Source organism: Hyperoodon ampullatus, assembly GCF_949752795.1.
Source record: "Hyperoodon ampullatus genome assembly, chromosome: 6".
Classification (NCBI taxonomy): domain Eukaryota; kingdom Metazoa; phylum Chordata; class Mammalia; order Artiodactyla; family Ziphiidae; genus Hyperoodon; species Hyperoodon ampullatus.
In genome coordinates this window covers 61,889,927-61,911,133 of record NC_136919.1, presented here as the reverse complement: position 1 = coordinate 61,911,133, position 21,207 = coordinate 61,889,927, and the positions used below count along the sequence as shown (strand labels likewise).

Below are 21,207 nucleotides of genomic sequence, written 5' to 3'. Positions count from 1 at the left end.
AACCTCTTCTTGACCCTGTATCTTCCTCTAGCTACCATCTCATCTTTCTGCTTTCTTCTCAGTAAACTGTCTCAAGAGTTAATGAGTTAATAATAAGAATTAATAATAGTACCTCAATTCATTGTTTCTCTTTTTCTCCCCCCGCTTTGTCTTACACTCACTTTTATTCATCACCACTCCACCAAAATCACTTTACTGATGCCACCATAGACTTAGTTCTCATCTTATTTGACCTCTCATCAGCACATGACCCAATTGAATATTCCTTCTTACTTGAAACACTTTCTTCACTTGGCTTTTAAGATGTTATACCCACCGGGACTTCCCTGGTGGCACAGTGATTAAGAATCTGCCTGCCAATGCAGGGGACACGGGTTCAACCCCTGGTCTGCGAAGATCCCACATTCCGCAGAGCACCTAAACCCGTGTGCCACAACTACTGAAGCCTGCGCTCTAGGGCCCGTGGGCCACAACTACTGAGCCCGTGGGCCACAACTACTGAAGCCCACGGACTTAGAGCCCATGCTCTGCGACAAGAGAAGCCGCTGCAATGAGAAGGCTGCGCACCGCAACGAAGGGTAGCCCCCACTCGCCACAACTAGAGAAAGCCTGTGTGCAGCAAGGAAGACCCAGTGCAGCCAAAAATAAATAAATTTATTTATTAAAAAAAAAAAATGTTACACCCACCTAATTTTCTTTCTATCTGACTTTTAATTCTTCTGCTGGATGCTTCTCATCCTCCTGACTTGTAAATGTTACTAAGCCCTTTGAATCAATTCTCAGACCTCTCCTCTGTGTATACTCCCTAGGCGATCTCATCCAGATTCCTAGCCCAGATTTTTATCTCCAATCCCAACATCTTCTCTGAACTCCAGACTTATTTTTTCCAACTGCCTCCTTGACAATTACTGAATGTCTCATAGCCATTTCAAACTTAATTTGTTCAAAAACAGACTCTAGTTCTCTCTTCTTCCTCAAATCTGTACTTTCCCCAGTGTTCCCATCTCAGTAAATATACTCATTCTACACCTGGTTACTTAGCTAAAAACCTTGGAATCATCTTTGTTTCCTTTTCATCCCACATTGAAGGCATCAGCAAGTGCTTTGTCTCTACTTTCAAATTATATTTAGGATCTGCCCACGTCTCTGCTCCTTCACAGGCACCAGGCTGGTTAAATCACCATCATCTCTTGCCTGGACTTTTGCAGTAGCCTAGTGACTGTTCCTCCTGCCCCTTTCCACACTTCTGTTTATCCTTTATACCAGCCAGATGATACTGTAAAGTATCAGATCCCATTGCTTTTCAGCTTGAAAGTCTATAGTGGCTTTCTCTTATATCTAGAATAAAATACAAAGTCCTTACTGTGGTCCATTATCTGGTCCTGTCTGCCTCCCAACTTCATATCCTAACACCCTCTTTGTCACTTGTTGCCTTCAAACAACCTGCCATTCTTGCTCTTTCTCATGTATGCTAAGCAGGGTCCTGCTCAGAGCCTTTGTATCTTATGTTCCCTCACCCTAGAGTGTTCTTCACCAGGTATTCAGATGGCTCACTCCCTCATTTCTTCTTTTAGATGTTGCCTCGACAGAGAGGTCTTTCCCTGTATTAGTGTTCTCTTCCCCTGACATGCTAATAACACTCATCACTACCTAACATCATGTTATATATTTGTCTGTCTTCCTTCCCTTGAATCATGAGGGCAGGGACTGTGTTTTGTTCAGTGATGTATTCCTGTGATGATATGTGACACAGAGGCAGTGCCCAAGTCTTTGCTGAATAAATGAACCCACATACCTCAAGCTCAGTTAGTCTTAAACTCATTATTCTACCATCTCCCTTTTTCTTCAGATGAAACTCTCCCTGTCCGTTGCTGTTTATCCTGCCATAATAGCTCCAGGCTCTTTTTTTCCACTGCCATATGCTTTAGTTTGGGCCCTCAGCATCTTCTCCTGGAACTATTACAGAGACCTCTTAGCTGGTTTCCCCACCTTTAGACTGTCCCATACCTGCCACTCAAGATGTCTTTCAAAAACAAATCGAACACCAGGAGTGAACTGTAAAGTAAGCTGTGGACTTTGGGTGATTATGATGTGTCAGTTTAGGTTCCTCCTTGGTAGCAAATGTACCACTCTGGTGAGTGGTGTTGATAATGGGCAGGCTGTGCGCGTGGGGGGGGTAGGGGGTGTGTGGGAGGCCTCTGTACCTCCCTATTTTATGATAAACGTAAAACTGCTCTAAAAGAATAAATCCGTTCTTTTTGAAAACTTTAAAAAATTGATCCTGTCATTCTCCGATCTAAAAGTCTCAGTGGTTCTCTGTTGCCTGTGGTCCAAGCTCCTTAGGCTGACATATAAGGCCTTTTGTTATGGTGATTCTCAAGTTAACTTTCTATATTGTTCACCCCCTGCTTTTACACCTTATCTTTCAGCCACAGTGAATTTATCTGGCTCAAGCGTACCATACTTTCTTATGCCTCTGAGTGTTTGAACGTGGGTGGGAAGCCCTTTCCCTCGCTTATTATTTGAGATGCTTCTTGACTGTCCTCCGTTTGCCACTCTGGCCCCATTTCGTTTGTCCATTATAGTGCTTTATAATAATATGCTGATACTATTTGATATGTTTGTCTGCCCCACAAGGCTGGCTGTATTCCAGTCTTTTGGGTGACTGGCATGGAGACCAGCATAGTTTTTGAGTTATATTGAAAGTGGTTTTAAGATCTTTGGGTTCTTCAGGTTTGCCAGCTTGGTGCTTTTGAAGGTAAACATTAAAGAGAAACAAGTGGAATCTCAAGGCTGTATGCACACCAGGAAATAGAAGATTTATCTTTTCTTTTAAAGGAGAAGCAGTCTTCTGCAAAGTTTCTCTACCCTGTGGGGGAAAAAAGAATAACAAGGTGTAGCTATAAGTTTATAAGATCAATTTAAGAAGAAAAATCTGAATTCACCCTCCTTATTCTGACCATGTCATGACTGCTCACAGCGGTGAGTCAGATCTGGGAATCAGTCTTAGCTCCAGGAATCCTGGAGAGTGTTTTTAACAGACTTGTTTAGTTTATTGTGTTTGTACATCAGTGCTGATGCCTTCAGCAGCTTTCTAAGCAGGGGACTAAATGACCCATAGTCCTATTTATACATCTGCTGTTTCATTGTTTTTGCGTCTTCCATGTATTAAAATAATATCCTCTGATTATTTAGCACTTATCGTGTGCCAGTTGTATAGTACACTAGTTGATAGTACAGTATCTTTGGAAAGAATTATCACCATTTTACAGGTAAGAAAAAGATGGGTCAGAGCATCGTCATGAGTTACCCGTGTTCAGTAAGCAGTGGTAGAGACTGGATTCAGACCATTGCCAGCTTGCCTTCAAAGCCCCACGATCTTTCTTTGCCATGTTGGTACTATGCCTGGCTTCAGATATCTTTCCCTACCCTTTTATTTATTTGGTGAGCAAGCACTGAGTGAGAACTTGAGCTGTGCTGTGATTAACGGCAAGATTCTAGTACATGGGCTTTGTGGAATCTTTGCCTGTTCAGGGACCTGTTTCATTTGCCTCCTTGTTCTAAGCTATGTTTTACAAAGGTGAACTCATAGTTGTTTGGCCTGTGGAAAGATTTTTATTTCAATGATTGGCATTTGTATTTTACAGTGTTTTGTTTTTTTTTTTAAAGTTTTGCCTTGGAAAATTTTAAACATACACATGAAAAAGAGAATAGTATAAGGAGGCCTTATGTACCCATTACAGTTCTCAGCATTTTGCCAGAATTATTTCTTCTGTTTACCCCATGCCATTGTTACACCTAACAAACTGAAAATAGGTCCTTAAGTTATAATGGTTTTTTTGACAGGGAGATATTTGGCATGTATTTCACTGGTGATCATGGAACAAATTAGTGACTTGCAGCTCTTGTAGCTGAGGAAATGAGAATCTTATTTCCAGCCAATAAACAAGATTTGAACAAAATACTTTCTTTGATGAATTTGGTGTGTGAGAGGACTAGGAGAATTGGGCCAGTGTATTTAAATCTCTTTTAAAAGCCATGTCTAAAATAATGTTTTGCTAATGTTTGTTTTAGACTATAGTAGTTCAAGAATGAAGTACATTGTTAAAATATATGTATAAAATCAGTGTCAGTATTTTCTGCTCAGGTTTGTTTGTTTTTAATAGTCCATCAGGTTTTAATGTCTGATCTATCAATCTTTTTAACATAGCTCAGATTAGTCAATCTCTTTTTGTCAATAGTCTCTTAAGGGTCTTACTTACAGGAACTCTGAGAAAATACTTCACACACATATTATTGTTACTTATTATAAGTAAAGCCTGGGTATAGGAAAAATGGTAACATAAATGTAAGTTGTAAAAATTTTCTTACCCAGCCTTCTCTGACACTTCTTTTCCCCATTACTATTTTCCTCATAGCAAATCTTAGGAATGTAGCTGAGCTTCTAACGCAGCTGACTTGAATGATAGCAAGAGAGTACATGATTATTAGATGCTTAAAATGACATATAGATAATGACTTTGTTCAAATGATCATACTAGTTATCCATAGTTACTTTGTTTATAAATTTGAAATAGTAACAGGTAGACCTTTAGATTACATTAGATTAATAACAGAAGTAACTTCTTATACTTCTTATAGTTTTTCCATGTCAGTTGGTTATTTCCCTCCCTTGCAACTTGGTCAGCTAAACTAGCTGACAAATAGGGAAACTAGTTAGTTGAGGATCTCTGGTTACCATTGAAAATGAAAATTAACTGATAGTGAGATTACTCACATCTTCTTTTCTAGCCATTTATATAATGATATAATGAAAAGATTTTTGTTCTTTTAGAGTCCCCCTTCTAATTAATAATTACACCAAAGGTTTTAAACTGCCTGAATCACTTAAGATAAAGTTCTATATGAACATATTTTTATATACACTAAACTTTCTTTGTTTTGTTTCCAAAATAAGGCAGTAGTGATTCTTTCAGAATCTTTATTTTGGACCCTAGCTTACCTCTTTGAAGGTTTAGAAGTATAGTAAGTGGTGTATTTTGTGTTACAGCAGCCAGGCATGGCATTATAGTACGTTATATCCTTTTATCTCTGCAACCACATGGGAAGAACGTATTGGCTTTACTCAGATTTTACACGGGGAAACAGAGGGTCAGGAGATTCAGTTGAGTAGTCTGAGAAGAAATAGCCTAGCCAGTCTTAGAAGGGTGTCTGACGCCAGTGCCAGGTGATGTGTAAATGGGGGAATGAAGAAAAATAAGAAAGAAAAATAGAAGCTTCGAAGAAGGAGAGAAATTAGGCTATCTTAGGGTGATATTATTTTAATGCCTGAAACTTATATATCTTTTATAGTTCATAAACTGCTTTTGATTCTCACCACAATCCTATAAGATAGCATGGCAGGTACTGTACAGGTGAGGAAACTGAGGTCTGAGGAGTAAGTGTAGGAAAAAGACATAGGTCTTCTGACTCTCACCCAGGGGTCTAATTCTAAGCAAATGGTGAAGGGCGAGTCTAACAGAGTGCTTCTCAGCGCTGGTTGCACATCTGAATCTCCTGAGGGGGTTGGGAAAATATTGGTGCCTGAGCCCACATCATCAGAGATTCTCACTTAATGGATCTGAGGTGAGACTTGGTCTGTGGTATTTTTATGATTCGGTTATAAGGTCAGGATTAAGAGACCACCCCTCTGATGGAAAGTCTGGTAGTCTGAAAGTTGAAACCTGAGGGTTCTATGGTACTTTGGGCAAGATTGCTTGAATAAGAATAGATATTCACATTCTGCCTGCCTAAGAGTTACTGAAAATATAAAGGGGGAATTTTTATAGAAGCCCATTGAAAATACAAGAAAGGACAGAACAACATAGCTCCATGATCACTGTCATTAACACTGGGGAAACATCAAAGGTAGCTCCATGATCATTGTCATTAACACTGGGGAAACATCAAAGGTGTCTCCATGATCATTGTCATTAACACTGGGGAAACATCAAAGATGTGGCTTTGTTTAAGTTTTTAGTTCTGGTATCCAAAATCACTGTCACTGCCGTGTATCATATGTAATAAAATAATATTAAAGTTTATTTTATTTCTAATTGGGTTCCTTTCATGAATCTCAGGACAGTATACAAATTTAAATCAAACCTAGTGATTAAAACTACAAAAGGATAAAATTGTAAATAGCAGCAAGGATTGTGCCTTTATATCTTTATCCCTGGTAACCAACATAATACTTCCCACATAGGAGGTTCCTGTTAAATAATAAATTAATGAACTGAACATATTCTGTGAAGTTGCATGACATTATTGTAAAACATATTAGCGTGATTTTATGACACACAAATGTGGAATTAATACTTTGTTAATACCATCTGTTTTCTTTCAGGACCTATATAAATCAGCCTTCTTTTATTTTGAAGGAATATTTTACAATGATACAAGATACCCTGAATGCAGAGATTTGAGCAGGTATATCTTTCCAAAAATCCTAAAGTCTTTCCTGTTTCTCATTGTCAAAATAGGGTTATCACCACAAATTCTATTATTGGTCTCTTAAGAATCTTTGCCAAGGAATTATTTTGTTAGATTGTTTTTTGTTTGTTTTGGGGTTAAAAAGTATCTCATAAAATATTTTTAAAATATTTTCAAAGTTATCTGGTTGGCCTATGTTATAGTAAGTTAATCAGATTTTTACCCCAAGAAGAAAATATTCTTACCAAAGACATACATAGACCATTTCAAGATCTTTGCCAGCTATCTAGAATTATTTTTTAAATGTATTATCTGCTGTTTCAGAAATTATAGTAAATCTTGTGTTGAGCCTTAGATACATCTGAAAAAAAGATTAAATCCCACTTAAACACTTTATTAATCTCTGTTCTTCATGTTTAGGTGATAGTAAATTAATCTTTCACTATTTTTTCTGCTTGTCCAGTGTATACTGTTTGGAGTGGATGTGTGTATGTAAGGTTGCTTATGTACATAACATGAAAAATCTATGTCTGACATCATGTTATCTACATAAAAGTATTACCATACTTTTATTATTGGTATCCTGGCAAGTAGAGTATATATGTATATTTTTTCTGAGTGTTTATGTAAACTCTCATTATAGCCATTTGTATCTATATTCTAATGCAGCAGTTCTCAGACTTGGTCTCCGCACTCCTTTATACTGTAAATAATTGACTCCAAAGAGCTTTTGTTTATGTGGGTTATAACTGTAAATAGTCACTGTATTAGAAATTGAAACTAAGAAATATTTAAAAATATTAACTAATATAAATAGTCCAGTTACAGTTACCATTAATAACAATTTTGTGAAAAATAACTTTTCCAGAACAAAATAAAATAGTGAGAAGAGTGACGTTGTTATACATTTTCCGTTCAATCTGAAGTGATAACACACATCACATATCCTCCAGAAAACTGGTGTTTATGAGAGAATCAGAATTGAAAAGAGTTTTAAGATTACCATAAAGATAATTTTGACCTCACAAACCTCTGTGGGAGTCTCAGGACCTTACTTTGAGAACTGCTGCGCTAATGGATACAGAAAAATTCAGAGTTCCTTCCTACTTGCAACATGTATCAACCACTCTGGTTTTCATTTCAAGTTGGTAGCTGTCCAGTTAATTTGGTGAGCTGGCTTTTGTGAAATATGCAGTTGCAAACCGCTTGGAGCAGTGATACATCCTTGCCGTTTTCCTCCTCAGAACCATCATTGAGTGGTCAGAGTCCCATGATAGAGGCTATGGAAAGTTTCAGACTGCTAAGATGGAAGATTTCACCTTCAATGACTTGTGTATTAAACTGGGTTTTCCTTACTTATACTGTCACCAGGGAGACTGTGAACACGTTGTTGTTATTACTGACATAAGGTAAGTGGTAGAACTCAGAACATTTTGTTATTTGTCCTGTTTTCCTTTTCTTTATTTCACAGTATAAAAGCACAGGTAGTTTTGTTTGTTTGAAGTAAGAGGAATAAAAGTAATCATCAATGCAGCTTCGTTCAGGAGCAGCAAAAATAACTGCTTGCTGTGCAGTGACCAACTCTGCATCCATTTGCATCTTCTACTGTTTGTCTTTTGGAAAATCTGTAATAATTACTTTAGTGATTAACCAGTGTGAGCCATTTGAAATGGTAGAATATGCCAAAAATCAAGAAAAATAACTGAAGCTTCTCCTTTGCCCGAGGATAGTGTATGACTTCTATGAGTCTCCATGGGCCCCTTCCTCCATTAAAAAATATTAAAAATTATATTTTATGACAGTGCTGGTATAAAGACAAACAATACAAGCTGGATTTTTATTATTAAAAAAAAGAAATACTTTACTGTTTATTAAAGGGTTAAAAATCTGTAAATAAAAGTAAGTATCTTTGTATATTGGACAGCTATTATTCAGGTAATAGTCATCCACTTTGTATATCATATAGGCCCTTTGCTTTGCAAATCTGCAGCTATATTTCTAGGTTTCTTCTCTTTTTGCCAAAATTTGAAGGAGGTAAAAGGGAACTGGGGGAAGAGAAGAGTAATTCTAATATTTGACAAATATGAAGGCTTAATGCTTTGATAAAGATTTAGAGTGGTCAGGAATGAAATAGTCTAAAATGAGATTTAGGGATTAGTTATAAATTTTGTATAGCTGGTACCTTTAATGAATAAGGCTATTCATTTCCTTATTTAGGAAATCTCAATTTATGAAGGACCACTATATAGGAATAAACCCTGCTCTGTCCTTGGCTTGATTTCTTCTGAGAGACGATTCAGATTTTTTTATGGAACAATGATATACTCATTCTGATGGTTTTAGAAAGTCCCTGCTTCCACTTTTTTGGGGTTTTAGTGATTGGTCTCTAAAAATTTACCTCCCATGCCCTCATTCTCAGGAAGCTACCAGAAGTACTTTACACAAAGAGTAAACCTTGAAAAAGGAAAACATGGGATGCAGAGCAGAATAGATAAGACATAAAAGGAACTCTCAGAATGATGGGAAAGCGAAGTCCCAGAATGATGGCTGTAGAACAGACCTAGAGAACAGCTTAGTCCAGAGATTGGAGCAGGACAGGGGACAAAGGAAGCATGTCCTGAGACTGCTAGACCTCCCCTTGGTGTGTAGCCCATTTGGAAAGCATGTTTACTATTCTGTCAGAAAATAGGGAACTGAATTAGTGACAGGTACACTGAAACCTTAGCAAATGCAAACATGAGAGAATTAGTAGCTGGAAGACAAAAGTGTTGCACAGTAAAATGAACCTATAGTCAATTCTGTGGTTTAGGGGGATGTTTAATTCATTTGTCATAATTTAAACATTAAATATCTATTTAACCAAAGTTTCGTAGTTCTGCAGAGGGATGTTGAGGAGCTAAATTAAAAAGAGGCAGTTAGGGCTTCCCTGGTGGCGCAGTGGTTGAGAGTCCGCCTGCCGATGCAGGGGACACGGGTTCATGCCCCAGTCCAGGAAGATCCTACATGCCGTGGAGCGGCTGGGCCCGTGAGCCATGGCCGCTGAGCCTGCGCGTCCGGAGCCTGTGCTCTGCAACGGGAGAGGCCACAACAGTGAGAGGCCCGCATACCACAAAAAAAAAAAAAAAAAAAAAAGAGGCAGTTATGGGCTTCCCTGGTGGCGCAGTGGTTGAGAGTCCGCCTGCCGATGCAGGGGACACGGGTTCGTGCCCCGGTCCGGGAAGATTCCACATGCCGCGGAGCGGCTGGACCCGTGAGCCATGGCCGCTGGGCCTGCGTGTCCAGAGCCTGTGCTCCGCAACGGGAGAAAGAGGCAGTTAAAAGAATGGAAAACAGTTGCCTCTAGGGAAGAATTAATGAAGCAAGAGCCAGGAGAGCTCATAAACCTCAGATTTATATGACTTAAAATTATATAGGTTTACTTCTTTGATAAAGTGTTCTTTAAGTTTTTATAAAATGTTCTGCTTGCTCTTCACTCAAATGAGAGGGACTGTGCCTCAGTATAAGCATAAGATGGAAGACAGTCGACTTTTTTCTGGTGATCTGAGTTTCCTTACATTTCTTACAGTGTAGGCATATTGCTGTAGTGTCATTCCTTAAATTCAAGGCAACTTGGAAAAACAATTTACACTTGTTAAGCATTTGCACTGTAGGACTTTCCTAAGGAGTTTTTTAATGTAACTGACTGCAAGTAATTTTTATCTTACAGGAGGATTAATCATTCAGTGCCATTCCATAGTTTAATAGTTGGTAAACTATTAAAAGTTTATTAATCATTTTCTGATGGTGAAGTTAATGTATTGCTACCCTTTCTTTTTTTTTTTTTTTGCGGTACACGGGCCTCTCACTGTTGTGGCCTCTCCCGTTGCGGAGCACAGGCTCTGGACGTGCAGGCTCAGCGGCCATGGCTCACGGAGCTAGCCGCTCTGCGGCATGTGGGATCGTTCCCAACTGGGGCACGAACCCGTGTCCCCTGCATCGGCAGGTGAACTCCCAACCACTGCGCCACCAGGGAAGCCCTGCTACCCTTTCTTACTAAAAAAAAAGAAAAATCAAATTTTATAATTATCAGGGGCCTTTAAAATACTGTTGTGCATTCCATTCATTTTTCAGATGAAGAATCTGGGGTCCAGCATGGTTAATGGATTTATCCAAACCCACTAAGCTGATTAGTGGCATAGTGAGAACTGACTCCCACTTAAAATTTCTGAATTCTGACACCTAAAACTGAAGTCCTACCAATTCACATTATAACAGAAGCCAGATTTGGATTTTAATGAGAGCTCTTTTAATAAAAAAAAAAAGAGCCATGTTTGTAACACAAAACCACTTAATCTAGGTAAAATAGCACTGAGTACACTTGCTCTGTGTACTACGTGTTGAGCAAAGCAAGAATTCTCTGAAGGAATACATTCAAGAAATGCTGCCTACAGTATATCCCTCTTAAGAGTCATAGTGCACATGGCCATAAAGGGATTTGGGAAGTTTCACATGAAAGAAAATATTGTTTAATCCCAAATGCTCTTTTGGAGAAAGTGTTTTGTGGAACACAATAAATTGAAAAATATACCTACTGTGTTGTTAATTTTGAGGTAAGGATATATTTCATTACGGATCACAAAAATTTGCACTACAATATCATCATTTATTTTTTCATGTACAAAAGGCTTGTGCATCATAATGACTGCCTGGATAGGACGCTCTATCCCCTTCTTATCAAGAAGCATTGGCTCTGGACCAGAAAATGTTTTGTTTGTAAAATGTACACAGCTAGGTAAGTGATTCTGTTTTTTTCCTTGAAAAGTATTGGTTTTTAATAGTCAAGTACTTTAGATTTTTGGTATTTCAGTTTATTTTCTGTTTTGAATTGAGGATTTACACTCCAGAATATAAATAATATAAAGGGTTTTATCTAGTAGGAAAGCAGTACAAACAGTAGTACAAATCAGTTTAGTAGGTTAGAGCCATGTTTTAGACAATAAGGAATTATGTATAATGGAAGTCTAGGGATTAGGTCAAACTTTAGTTTGGTTGATAATTTACGCTGGATGATGTATGTCATCAGGGAGCCATATTCTTTCTGCCTCTTGTTAGCAGTTTAAAAAATTGGCTTCATTCACGGCTTCTCGATGATAAAAATAACACTGCATCTCATTTTTAATGAGGTCAAAATACGGTTTCATAAAATTTTGTGGTTTTGCATGTTTAGATTTTTTTAAACTGTGGCTCAGAGTCAAAAGCCATTTAGACGAAAAGGGAAGAATTTAGTGTCATCAGTTTGTTTTGGGTTCCCCACCACAATATGTTTTTTTTTTTTAACATCTTTATTGGAGTATAATTGCTTTACAATGGTATGTTAGTTTCTGCTGTATGACAAACTGAATCAGCTATATGTATATATATATATATATATCCCCATATCTCCTCCTTCTTGCGTCTCCCTCCCACCCCTCTAGGGTAGCACCGAGCTGATCTCCCTGGGCTATGCAGCTGCTTCCCACTAGCTATCTGTTTTACATTTGGTAGTGTATATATGTCCATGCCACTCTCTTACTTCGTCCCAGCTTACCCTTCCCCCTTGCAGTGTCCTAAAGTCCATTCTCTACATCTGTGTCTTTATTCCTGTCCTGCCCCTTAGGTTCTTCAGAACCATTTTTTTTTTTTTAGATTCCATATATATGTGTTAGCCATATGGTATTTGTTTTTCTGACTTAGTTCAAGCTGTATGACAGACTCTAGGTCCATCCACCTCACTACAAATAACTCAGTTTCGTTTCTTTTTATGGCTGAGTAATATTCCATGTATATATGTGCCACATCTTCTTTATCCGTTCATCTGTCAGTGGACACTTAGGTTGCTTCCATGTCCTGGCTATTGTAAATAGAGCTGCAATGAACATTGTGGTACGTGATGCTTTTTGAATTATGGTTTTCTCAGGGTCTGTGCCCAGTAGTGGGATTGCTTGGTCATATGGTAGTTCTGTTTTTAGTTTTTTAAGGAACCTCCATACTGTTCTCCATAGTGGCTGTATCAGTTTACATTCCCACCAACAGTGCAAGAGGGTTCCTTTTTCTCCACACCCCCTCCAGCATTTAGTTATGTAGATTTTTTGATGATGGCCATTCTGACTGGTGTGAGGTGATACCTCTTTGTAGTTTTGACTTGCAATTCTCTAGTGATTAGTGATGTTGAGCATCCTTTCATGTGTTTGTTGGCTATCTGTGTATACCTTCTTTGGAGAAATGTCTATTTAGGTGTTCTGCCCACTTTTGGATTGGGTTGTTTTTTTTTTTGATATTGAGCTGCATGAGCTGCTTGTAAATTTTGGAGATTAATCCTTTGTCAGCTGCTTCATTTGCAAATATTTTCTCCATTTCTGAGGGTTGTCTTTTGGTCTTGTTTATGGTTTCCTTTGCTGTGCAAAAGCTTTGAAGTTTCATTAGGTCCCATTTGTTTTTATTTCCATTTCTCTAGGAGGTGGGTCAAAAGAATCTTGCTGTGATTTATGTCATAGAATGTTCTGCCTATGTTTTCCTCTAAGAGTTTGATAGTGTCTGGCCTTACATTCAGGTCTTTAATCCATTTTGAGTTTATTTTTGTGTATGGTGTTAGGGAGTGTTCTAATTTCATTCTTTTACATGTAGCTGTCCAGTTTTCCCAGCACCACTTACTGAAGAGGCTGTCTTTTCTCCATTGTATGTTCTTGCCTCCTTTATCAAAAATAAGGTGACCATATGTGCATGGGTTTATCTCTGGGCTTTCTATCCTGTTCCATTGATCTATATTTCTGTTTTTGTGCCAGTACTATACTGTCTTGATTACTGTAGCTTTGTAGTATAGTCTGAAGTCTGGGAGCTCCATTTTTCGTTCTCAAGATTGCTTTGGCTATTCAGGGTCTTTTGTGTTTCCATACTAATTGTTAAATATTTTGTTCTAGTTCTGTGAAAAATGCCATTGGTAGTTTGGTACGGATTGCACTGAATCTGTAGATTGCTTTGGGTACTAGAGTCATTTTCACAATGTTGATTCTTCCAATCCAAGAACATGGTATATCGCTCCATCTGTTGTATCATCTTTAATTTCTTTCATCATTGTCTTATAGTTTTCTGCATACAGGTCTTCTGTCTCCTTAGGAAGGTTTATTCCTAGGTATTTTATTCTTTTTGTTGCAGTGGTAAATGGGAGTGTTTCCTTAATTTCTCTTTCAGATTTTTCATCATTAGTGCATAGGAATGAAAGAGATTTCTGTGCGTTCTGTGTCCTGCAACTTTACCAAATTCATTGATTAGCTCTAGTAGTTTTCTGGTAGCATCTTTAGGATTCTCTATGTATAGTATCATGTCATCTGCAAACAGTGACAGCTTTACTTCTTCTTTTCCAATTTGGATTCCTTTTATTTCTTTTTCTTCTCTGATTGCTGTGGCTAAAACTTCCAAAACTATGTTGAATAATAGTGGTGAGAATGGGCCACCTTGTCTTGTTCCTGATCTTAGTGGAAATGGTTTCAGTTTTTCACCATTGAGGATGATGTTGGCTGTGGGTTTGTCATATATGGCCTTTATTATGTTGAGGTAAGTTCCCTCTGTGCTTACTTTCTGGAGGATTTTTATCATAAATAGGTGTTGAATTTTGTTGAAAGCCTTTTCTGCATCTATTGAGATGATCATATGGTATTCATCCTTCAATTTGTTAACATGGTGTATCACATTGATTGATTTGCATATATTCACAATATGCTTTTCCAAATCATCAGTAGGAAAACATGATAAATCAGTTATCAGATCAAAATGGAAATCAGGATGTCAAAACATTCCATGGGATGCAGAATTCAGATAGACTGAAAAATACCATTTTCGCTTAATGTGACATTTCAGGTCAAAAACCAAAACCTCATTTGAATAATGTTGCCCATATTCCCATTTGTATACACGTTGTAACATTTTAATCCTAAATTCTAGGTTAAAAACCTGGAGTTTTTACAATGAGGTATCACCGCACACCCGTCAGAATGGGCATCATCAAAAAATCTACAGACAATAAATGCTGGAGAGCGTGTGGAGAAAAGGGAACCCTCTTGCACTCTTGGTGGGAATGTAAATTGATACAGCCACTATGGAGAACTGTATGGAGGTTCCTTAAAAAACTAAAAACAGAACTACCATACGACCCAGCAATCCCACTACTGGGCACAGACCCTAAGAAAACCATAATTCAAAAAGCATCACGTACCACAATGTTCACTGCAGCTCTATTTACAATAGCCAGGACATGGAAGCAACCTAAGTGTCCACTGACAGATGAACGGATAAAGAAGATGTGGCACATATATACATGGAATATTACTCAGCCATAAAAAGAAACGAAATTTATTTGTAGTGAGGTGGATGGACCTAGAGTCTGTCATACAGCTTGAACTAAGTCAGAAAGAAAAACAAATACTGTGTGCTAACATATATATGGAATCTAAAAAAAAAAATGTTTCTGAAGAACCTAGGGGCAGGACAGGAATAAAGATGCAGACGTAGAGAATGGACTTGAGGACATGGGGAGGGGGAAGGGTAAGCTGGGATGAAGTGAGAGTGGCATTGACTTGTACCAAATGTAAAATAGCTAGTGGGAAGCAGCTGCATAGCACAGGGAGATCAGCTGGGTGCTTTGTGACCACCTAGAGGGGTGGGATAGGGAGGGTGGGAGGGAGACGCAAGAGGGAGGAGATACGGGGATATATGTATATGTATAGCGGATTCACTTTGTTATACAGCAGAAACTAACACACCATTGTAAAGCAATTATAGTCCAATAAAGATGTTAAAAAAAAAAAGCTGGAGTTTTCAAGTTAACCAGTACTAATTTACCAGTTAGAAAAATTAAGCAAAAAGTTTATCAAGCCTGTAGTGTATCTAATATGCATTTTCAAGATGGCCTATTAGAAGGAAACATTTGTGTTTATGTGAACAGTTATTTGAAGGATAGGTATGTCATGGCAAGTATGTGATGCTTTCAAGTATGGATTTACATTCTTTTCTACTTACCTTTAAGGAGAAGTCTTTCAGAGCACAGTTGTCCTTTCCCTTGTAGAGTATTGGTAGTGATATGTCTGTATGTATACATGTGTATACAAAATTATATAAAGGACTATATAAATAAGCTAAAATAAGGAAATAGTGGGAATGTTATGTATACATATTATTACAGGTCATAACTACTGCAGCATATTAAAGCATGAAAAAGTCTTATAATAATATATATCTTTTTAAACTACAGATGGGTGACGAACAATGACAGTTTTGCACCAGAGGACCCATGTTTCTTTTGTGATGTTTGCTTCCGAATGCTCCACTATGATTCAGAAGGCAACAAACTGGGGGAATTCCTCGCTTATCCTTATGTTGATCCTGGAACCTTTAGTTAATATCAAAATGTGTACCCTTTACTTCCAAGAAATGCCAGTGAGGAGCAGGATCTACCTGAAACCATCAGCTGAAGTTACCACCCCAGCAAAGAAAATTCAAATCACAGGTCTTCTTATTAAGCAACTTGAATGTATTTAAATGTTTCGAAATATATTAAATTATTTTAATATTCCAAAGTATAGTTTTTATTCAGTGCTTTTTTGCCCATTTTTGAGTTGTCTCATTGATTTGTAGGAGTACTTTATGTATCCTGAGTACAAATCCTTTGTCAGATACAAGTATTCTGGTTTTCTCCCAGTCTGTAGTATGCCTATTCACTCTTTGTCCAGAGGGCTTTTTGCTCATCTATCATTATACATCAAGTGATGGAAGTGTTTTGAAAATTCTTTGAAGAATGTGAGCGCTACACCTTGTACCATGAGGCTTCCAAGGTAAAGATCCTCCAAATATCTGTAATAAAAATGAGGGAGAAATTAAGAATAAAAGCAGATTATTTAATAAATACAATATTAAGAGTAGCTATTGTGTAATTTAATCTTACACTGAGCTCTTTTGTAATGTTAGGTTTTGTTTTGGTAGAAACTAGGCACACTTAACACTTCAGAAAGACTCACTACACAAACAACGAATGTATAAAGATCTTGAGTATACACTCATACCTTTACAGAAGTAACACTTAAGCTGAATCTTCGTTTCTTGACCAGAAGTTTTTGGAATCACAAATGCTATTAGATTAAAATGCATGTCAATTTAATATTTTTATGATTCAAAGAAATAGATTTTATCTCATATGACCAATGAATGGACATGGGAAATCAAGATCCTATGCATTGCTAGCTGTGGATCATGATTCTTAGGCAATAATACACAGCATCCTGTATGCAAAAACACAATTGTTTTTCTGTCCCAGCTCTTCATTCTTCTGGTTATGATAGTCTAGTTACCCTATTCTCATTCTGGGCCAAAGGGCAACTTTGATAAATTCTGAGGTCTAGATCCATGAGAGAAAATTGTAGCTACCTATATTGAAACGTTTTCTGGAAATTTTTGGTGGAAAATTTAATTCTGTTTAATACTTTTAGGAATGCTGGAAAAATATTAAACAGAATTAAACATTTTAAATGTGTTGTACTTAAATTTCATGTTCTCTCTTCTAGGTTATATTTGAATTCGGCTGGATTCCACTTTCCCTGGATGGCTGAGAACATTTACCATATAAATAAAAAAACTGATGAAGCCTAAAAGACTGTGTTTAAAAGGTTGACAGTGAAATGTTTTATGGACTTAAATGCCACATAAGTCAATTAAGTCGATTGGTATGTAGAAGACAAGGACCTGTTTCTAGCGGTGGTCATATTCACTGATTCAGTCAATACACCAGAAAATCAGCATAAGGAAATAAGAGGTCCCTCCATGGCTGGCTGGCTGTTATTGCCTACATGTTTACTTTCATGTGTCCAATGATGCTGAATTAGAACAGATTGAAAATCCTGCTGGAAAACCAAAGATTTATCTAATTCTTTAAAGTTCCACAGGTAAAAATGAATTTTTGCTTCCTTTATTTTTAAACTGCATTCTTTATAGGTCTTCCATTAGTATGCAAGGGTCTGTTTACTTTTATTTTCATCATTTTGTATCTCAAAACAGCAAATTCCAGAAAGTGGATTGTCACAAGCAGCATTAATCCATGCATGGTACCAATCAATTTATTTTACTGGCAAAGAAGGCTATCAGTTAAAACATTACTGCTATTGAAATTCTTATTTTGTTCTTCTCTGAGATTATTATTATGCTGGTCCTTAAGGTTAACTTCTTCACCAAAGTCACAAAGGCTCAGATATGTTTCTATTATCATTTCCTGGTGAGGTCTAAAGGCCTACCACTACTCTCAGAACTTGCTAATGTATTGCATATCAGTTACACAGGTCTCCCACTATGTTGAACTCAAAAGAAACCCCTAACTTGAAGTAGGCATATTTAAGATGTCTTGGGGCCTCCCTGGTGGCGCAGTGGTTGAGAGTCCGCCTGCCGATGCAGGGGATACGGGTTCGTGCCCCGGTCTGGGAGGATCCCATATACCGCGGAGCGGCTGGGCCCGTGAGCCATGGCTGCTGAGCCTGTGCATCCGGAGCCTGTGCTCCGCAACGGGAGAGGCCACAACAGTGAGAGGCCCGCGTACCACAAAAAAAAAAAAAAAAAAAAAAAAAAAAAAAAAAAAGATGTCTTGAATCAGGGATTTTGTAGCTGTAAAATTCAGTTTTAAACAAATGACAAACTACAGTCAACATTTTATCTAAAGAAGGCAAACATGAAAATGTTATGAACTTATTAATCAACATCCTCTGTAGTTAGAAATGAATGAAATTTTGATATACTAGTGGAGAGACAGGCACAAAATGATTACCTAGAAAAGCAATACCTATTTTAGGCTTCAGTATCCTTTAAGGATAATTTGACCTTTCTCCCAATCAAATTTCAGTGTCTCTGTCATCTGAGGTTGGAAAATTACACAGCATAAATATGTAAACACATTTTTGGACTATATAGCAGCTTCTCCGTTTCTTAATATGTAATTATGGGTTTGCTATTTCCAATAGATCCTTTCTCTGGATAAGTTGTATTAGTGAAGCCCTCACAGAGCCCTGTAAAAGCCTTTGCTCTTGTACAGGATTAGATGGCAGACCTGATCTTGACCTGACGTCTTTAACCAGGTAAGTGTGTATGGGTACACTACAATCAATGTATCAGCAAAAACTGGATAAAATCTATCAATCATCCTTCTATTTGAAATCATTCCAGTCAAGCTGTTTCAGGTTCTCCGATTTAGATGATACAGCTGAAATTTCTCTAGAGCAGCTGAGAAAACATGCAACAACTGATTCTGCCAAGTCATGTGTAACTTACTCTTTTAAACGTTATCTGATGGTTAAAAAAAAAAAAAAATCACAAAAGAGATGTTGCTTATATATTAAAAAAAAAAAAACGTTTGGGTTGGGGCTAGCGATCTCATTTAAAGTATCTCTTACTGGCTTGTTCAGCTATATAGTTTTGGTCAAATACAAATTTAAATTGAGCCAGTGCTCCCGAAAATTGATACCTGTTAATATGACTTTTTCTTAAGAGCTCTGAGAATAGTATATCTGTGAATCAACCTATGACAAAATTTTTTCTTGAAATGAGGGTAGAGAAGGCAACAGTGTTTTAAAGGCTACATGAATCAATTGGCTAGAGCAAGGTCAGCCCATAAAAGCAGACATAAATAATCAGAATGCTACTATATTTCTCTCCAGCATTTGAATAGTCTGTGGTTTCTTGGTAAAACTATATAGATCCGTTGGGTCACCGAAAAAAAAGGAAGGGTAAACCAAAAGATAACATTTCCTTTATTTTTATCATTTTGAGCTTATGTTTTAGTAACCCTGTGTCCCCAAATAATACATTTTCTATGACCAAGTATACTCTCTTGGAAGCAAACCCAGAATTCCAGCACAGTTTTATAAATGGCAAATAAGTAATTTACTAGTAGACTTTGATAGAAAAACTCTTTAATCAAAACAAGTTTACATGTTGACACTTATGGCTTAACTAGAATAAATCTGTCCAAATTTAAATTGTATTAAGGACCAAACATATAATAGCAAGAGTTCCCTCAAAACAGTGGGTCCTAGTTCCATTGTAAGACCTCTCAAAAGCAAAACTCCAATTACTGAAATGTTTCAAACTTTTCATCTATAGATGAAAACAGTTACCCGAGAGGTCAGAGCATACGATGCATGTCACATGCAAACACTGGTAATTAAGCCTTTTCCCCATATTCAGTTTCTAAACATGAGAAGTGTCTTTTAAGCTACTGCAAACCACCAACTGACCTAGTATTCAAAATACCTTAGAAATGCTATGTTGTTACCCTTAAATTTTGTGTTAACCTTGGTTCACCCTGATTTAGTCCATATCCATGATAATACAGACAACTCCTTTACTTTTGTCTACTGTGTTTCCGCTTTTTGCAATCCTGTCACATGTATGACATAGAAATAAAAATTCCCTTCTGGTACAGCCATGTTTTCAAATAGGTTTGTTTCCTTATATAGTATTTACTTTTATTTACTGCAAAAGCATTATGGATTGCATTTTTTCCAATTAAAAAAATACTTAGTGACTTCTTTAATGTGTGACTTTTTAAAAAATTCAGAAACTCGAGACATTTCTCAAAAATAAACTTTTATCATTTAGTTTTCAGTTTCAGCTGCTAGTGCCTGTAAAGGATCTTAAATGGTTGAACCCTAAAGCCAGATTCATTCCTATATATACTCCTGCTCGCTGCAGGAAACTCATGTGACTTCACTGAATTCCCAGCCACAAAACTAAATTACCTTCAAAAGTTAACATGAGTTTTGTACCCCAGAGAACAGTTCAACGTCAGTTGGATATCTAGTTGTCATACAAAAAGGCATACAGACCACACATTGTTACAAAGCAGCAGGATAATGTAGCACAATGTAGACTGAGATTAAAATTAACTTCTGATAAAAGGAGGGAGGGAGTGAATACTTGTATAGAAGTAACATTATCTATTGTAAAAATGATTAACTTCTACAAAAACCCACAAACAATGAAAAGACAGTCTGGTAAATCCAAGATTTGTAAAAACTATGCACAAAACCCACAGTATTTGGGAAAAGAGGAAAGGTTTATCCAAGTAGCAGTTTTGAAAATGTAACCTTTTTCTACTATCAATTACACATTAACACACACACACTAATTGAAAATATACTACAACCAATGTCTGGAAAAGCAGTTTAACATTTCCTAAAATGGACTTTCCCTCACATTTACTGTATAATGTAGCTGTTAATACTGCACAAGTACAATTAGCAACGTTTAGTCACTTTTAAACAAAGATAAGGAGATTTCTCCCTCAAAACAAGTTTTAAACATCAAAACCTATGCTTATAAAAATTTAAAACTTTCAGCAGTCTAAATATTTTGAATGAAAACCATTACAAACTTCTCAAATGTTCTTTATATTCCAGGTATGTCAACCTAGTTATCTAGTGTAGAATCCTTCAGAGATATTTCAGTCTCTCTCTCTTCACTGGATGGCCTAAAGAAAAGGGGGAAAGAAAGGTGTGACAACTGGGATTAGGACTTTTCCCTCAGGAGGAAAAAAGATATTAAATCTGTGCATTTGTTTTTAAAATCACCAAAAGATTTTTTTCTGTGACTTATTGTTAATTGTTATCTTTTGTCCAAAATTTTATTTTACCATGTTGTGTCTTCTTCCCAAAGTACTGTGCACATCAAGCAAAATAACTCAGGAAAGCA

At 37.1% G+C, this 21,207-nt stretch overlaps 2 protein-coding genes across 5 annotated transcripts in view; one reads left to right on the top strand and one right to left on the bottom strand.

Annotated features, from left to right (window-relative positions):
* Positions 1–16,033, top strand: part of SNAPC3 (small nuclear RNA activating complex polypeptide 3) — a gene marked incomplete at its 5' end in the record, with an annotated part of 36,560 nt that extends 20,527 nt beyond the window's left edge. For 2 of the 4 annotated variants that reach the window (XM_079707190.1, XM_079707187.1), the window contains 4 exons: positions 6,386–6,468; positions 7,716–7,880; positions 11,135–11,242; positions 15,734–16,033. In XM_079707190.1, coding sequence (XP_079563316.1) covers positions 6,386–6,468; positions 7,716–7,880; positions 11,135–11,242; positions 15,734–15,881 — 504 coding nt within the window. In that variant the 3' untranslated portion in view covers positions 15,882–16,033. The remainder of the gene's footprint in view (positions 1–6,385; positions 6,469–7,715; positions 7,881–11,134; positions 11,243–15,733) is intronic. The other 2 variants (XM_079707189.1, XM_079707188.1) reach the window with 2 other exon arrangements.
* A 4,877-nt stretch (positions 16,034–20,910) lies between these two features.
* PSIP1 (PC4 and SRSF1 interacting protein 1) overlaps positions 20,911–21,207 on the bottom strand; it is a 37,547-nt gene continuing 37,250 nt past the window's right edge. The window contains exon 15 of the mRNA XM_079707182.1: positions 20,911–20,986. Coding sequence (XP_079563308.1) covers positions 20,926–20,986 — 61 coding nt within the window. The 3' untranslated portion in view covers positions 20,911–20,925. The remainder of the gene's footprint in view (positions 20,987–21,207) is intronic.